Below are 4,603 nucleotides of genomic sequence, written 5' to 3' on the forward strand. Positions count from 1 at the left end.
TTGAGATACTACCTGTTACTCAATTTCTTAAACTAAATTATGCATTAAAAAAAAAAACAACAAAAAAGAACAAAAAAACCCCCCTCTTCTGTCATTACGAAGGAAAGGTACTTCACTGTACTTTAAAGAGTGAATTTAATGCCCCARTTCCATGCAGGGTGTTAATATGACAATAAAAAAGATGCAACCCTGGAAGCTGGCCTGGGACAGGGGCCTGGGACCCACAGAAGTTGGGGGGCATCTCTCCAGTACTGCGAACCCTAAACCACCCTAAAGCTTGTTCTGGTAGCTGCAAACACACCAGTGTCACCGGTGTCCAGGAGGACTTTCTGGCCTGTGCTGCACTGGTTCAAGTTACGAGTGTCCCTGTAAAACAAACCATCCTCCCCAGAGGTCACGGCAGTAGCTCTAGCAGTAAAAGTGGGTTTCTCTTCTGTTTGTCATGGAAGGTACCCCTCAAAGGAGGGCAAATCACYTCCTTGTGAGCTAGTTGTGTGCGACTTCTATACTTAAGCCCTCCTTCCTCCATTTCATTCAGGAGAGAAGCTTCCAATGACAAATCTGCTCCGGGACAAGGAAAAGGTCAGCTCCCCTGGCACTCTGAAGAGCCTCTGTGGATTTARGCAGCCCATAGAGCGAGAAGGATGYCAAGGACAGCAGCAAGGAAAGCAGGGACAACACAATTTCCCCCCCATTAGACCCCAGTGCTGTTATCTTTCTGGCCTCGCTACCACCCAGGTGTTACTGAGGACAAACCATGAGCGCTTGTGAGGTGGCCATCAGGAAGAGAACAGGTCCATGCAAGTAAAACAGCAAAACGGCCACTCAGGCCTGAATTATGGCCACAGCAGCTCATTCTCATCACACTTTTTAGCATTTTGACACAGAAGACCACTTGCATAGACAGGGGCACCCACTGCATCATTTTAACTTTTCCTATTTGTCTTTTTCCAAGGTGCTATTCTCAGCCTCTCTGCATTATTCATTCCATGACTTCCTCCATTTATTTCCATTTTTTGCATACTTGCAAAACTGCATGCATGCACAGCATGGATACTTTTGGAAGTGATTATTTCTTATACAAAAATTCACAATAAAAAAATAGGACCATGGTAAGGCCTGGCRTTTCGTTAGCATTCAGAATAAATAAAGAACAGCAATAACCTACAGAGCAAGGCCACGCTCTAACTGCACTGAGCATCTGCTAAGGGCAGCTAAGCCAAGGGAGCTGCAAGTTCACAGCTCTACTGGATTATGCCATGCAATTTGGGAACTAATTAGACTCCAAAGAAAAAGCCAAATACCAGGAAGGTTGAACCAAGTGACCAATGGAATTTGAACCCAGCATCGCAACTATAATTAATTATTGCTGATGAAATCTCTACAGAGCTTTAGTTCACAGAAAACTCATTCACATTTGAGATTTGAGTTGCTGTATACCATATGATTCCTAACGTCACGGAMACTCTGCCACAAAAAGCTATGGTCATCCAAACACCCACGTGAAAAGGAAAGATTCCATTTGAAAAAATCCATTATTGGCAACACGGTTGTCTCTACTATCTATAATACAGGTATAYTTTTTCATTGAACTTTAAATATTGCTATTTTTACACTTGTGACTTCTTTTTTTYCTTAACTTTAATGGAAGATACTGAAGCAAAACGACCATATACTGACTTCGACATTCAAGGGAATATAACCTCGTACTGATGCCAGGGCATTAACACGTGTTGTTCCCATGAACACTAATTGTATTGGGAATATAAACTCCCATGCACTGACATTAGGATACACCTTAAGTGTCATGAAGATATCTTTGAGGAAGATTTTTCTCTCTGCYGAACAAGTCACTGTTATTAGACAGCAACATTTTACATCCAGTGCATACTAATGCTGCTTCAGTAAAAGTTTAAAAGCAGTTTTTAATGTAACCATTCATGAGAGGAAGCTCTGCCTTTTAGACCAGAACTATGACCTGGTAATGAAGGGAAATGATATGCACGTGGTGTGAGGAATCATYATCTGTGACGGATGAAACTGCCAGGAAAAGAGAAAATACTGGTTCATGTTGCAGCTTTGGTTGCATGCAATTATGAACCAGATATGCTCTGAAAATAAACTTAAGAATTTTAAAATATAGTAGAAAAGCAAACAGTGATAGCTGTGACTTCAAGGAAAGCTTAAGAAGACCTGTTTAACATAGATGCTAAATATGCGTTCTTAGTTAAATGCAGGTTATTTCATTAGATATTCTTTGATACTTTTGAAAAGATTAACTTGCCCCTCAAAAACTTAAAGTGCTGCATCTGTTACACATGCATAGCCAAAAGAGGCCATAGTGTCTCAGCAGTTTCAAAACTCCCCACCAACTTCAGCAGGGAATTCTTTTCAAAATTAACAGTATAATGAGCTCTGATGTCCTATATCTAAGTGAAAATACACGCCTGCTTTTTGAAAAAGAAGGCAAAGGATATCTTTTGTTTTAGCATCCACTCAGAACTCAAAAGAGAACAGGTAACACTTTAAAGTAATGATGGAGCTAATTCATGCTGAGAACTAAAATAGAAAGCTAAGAAGGTACTTCCTCATACAGAGGGTATTTGTTGCATGGAGGTTATTATCATAATTATCACATCAGTATGCTTGGCCATTATTTTGAAGAGTATTCTGATGATATACAAATGAATTTATGGTAACAGGACTTTCTCTTASTGTTTTAATAAGAATTAAAGAGGGAAGGAAAATTCTGACAACRAATAAAACATGCAGCATGACTGAACACAATCACAAGCAATTTCAAAGTAGGTATGCTATTTCAATCTAATTTTAAGTAGCAAAATAATGTAAAATCATGGCAAACATGGCAAAGCCTGGGCTATACACTTATATAACAACAAAAGACCCTGAGCAACATTAGAACTCTGTAAGAACACTGATTATTTTTATTTTGGAAATCTCCCTTCAGCCGCTTGAAGCATCTCGGTCACTGGGGTTTTCTCCTTACAGAAAGGTCAGTGCATCCTGCGTGKTTTTTTTCCTATATGAACCCAACACGTGCCAATGTAATGAATGCATCTAAACCAAAAAGAGGTCTGTGATGGYGTGTGAACGACCACACGGCAGCGAGCGTCCTCCTCGCTGCCAGTCAGACATCACTGGGGGATCTTGCTCTCTGTGACAGGTTGGAGGGAGCGCAGCCACAGCAGATGAGCCAAAGTGCTTTTTGTATCTCCTGGTTCCTAAACGCGTATATTACAGGGTTGATGATGGAATTGTACGTCGCCGGCAGGAGGGTGGCGTAGGTATAGATAGAAGGGTAGGTGTAATCTGCTATTAAGGAATAGAGCGTAAAAGGCATCCAGCAAGCAGCGAAAGTCCCCAAAATAATGGCCAAGGTGGACACTCCTTTTCGGGTGGTCACATAGTGGGAGGTGGCCAGGAAATGGTGCTGCAAGGCAATCTGATGGGCATGGCGCATCACGATTTTGCAGATCTGAATGTAGAGCTGCAGCATGAGGGCAAACATGAGCAGGAAAGAGACGGAGAGGACGGCCGCGTTATTTTTAGTGAGCGGCCTGATAACGCTGCAGGTGGATTCATCTYGGAGGCAGTTCCAGCCCATGACGGGCAGCAGTCCGATACAGATCGACGCTCCCCAGAGCAGGACGAGCATGACATAGGTAAAAGTGACAGTCCTTTCCGAATTGTAAGTCAGGGCGTAATAGAGCGAGAGGTAACGATCGACAGTGATAGCCAGCAAGCTGCCGACAGAGGCAGAGAAAGAGGCAACGATCAGTCCGATTGTGACCAGCTTGGTGGCTTCCGACTGCAGCAGGTAGGCAAAGACAAAATTGACGATCAACCCGAGCCCGGCCAAGAGGTCTGCGAGGGCCAGGCTGCCTATGAGGAGGAACATGGGGGCCCGCAGACTGGGGTTATGGAAAATGATAAGCACCACGACAGCGTTTTCGCAGGAGATAAGGGTGCCCGAAGTGCACAGGACAATGTCCCAGGGGTTGACCAAGAGCTCGGGCTCCGGCTCCGCGCCGGGAGCCGGGGAGGAGCCTGTGGCCGAGACATTCTCCGCGGGGCTGCCGTCTACGCGCTCCCCAGGCAGCCAGCTCACATTGGCCTTCAGGTCGTCGCTCATTTTAACCCCTGTCTTCTTCAACGGAAAGACATGGCTTGTAAGGCTCGCACGCGGGGCGCTCGGCCGGACCCGAGGGCATGCAATGCCTCGGGACAGGCGCCCCTTGCTACGCAAAGGTGCCCGCCGAAACCCGGAGCACCAAAACGATAAAATAATCCCAAAATGACAACAACAACAACAGCAACAAATCGCTCGACCGGCACCCAAATTATGGGTGGGAGGATGGTGCGGCCGCCAAGCTGCACCGAGGAGGCTCCCTTCACCTGGGGAGCTGGGACCCGCAGCAGCCCGGACCCCGGCACGCAGCGGTTTTGGGGGGACACAGGCGTGTGTGCATGGTGCAGGGGGGCGCTAAAAAACGTTATTCAGCAGCAGGAGCCGCTTCGTTTATTTATGTATTTATTTATTTATTATTGTGGCCGGGGTGAGGCTCTGAGCTGGGTTGGGGGG

General features: G+C 45.3%; 1 protein-coding gene across 1 annotated transcript; it reads right to left on the reverse strand.

Moving 5' to 3' along the window:
- Window positions 1-2,274: 2,274 nt before the first annotated feature.
- GPR12 (G protein-coupled receptor 12) lies at window positions 2,275-4,153 on the reverse strand. The gene has a single exon (XM_026049863.1). The coding sequence runs from the start codon at window positions 4,151-4,153 to the stop codon at window positions 3,149-3,151; it is 1,005 nt and encodes a 334-aa protein (XP_025905648.1). The 3' UTR covers window positions 2,275-3,148.
- Between the last annotated feature and the right edge of the window lie 450 nt (window positions 4,154-4,603).

Source organism: Nothoprocta perdicaria, unplaced genomic scaffold (genome assembly GCF_003342845.1).
Source record: "Nothoprocta perdicaria isolate Ctin4 unplaced genomic scaffold, notPer1 scaffold_62, whole genome shotgun sequence".
Classification (NCBI taxonomy): Eukaryota; Metazoa; Chordata; class Aves; order Tinamiformes; family Tinamidae; genus Nothoprocta; species Nothoprocta perdicaria.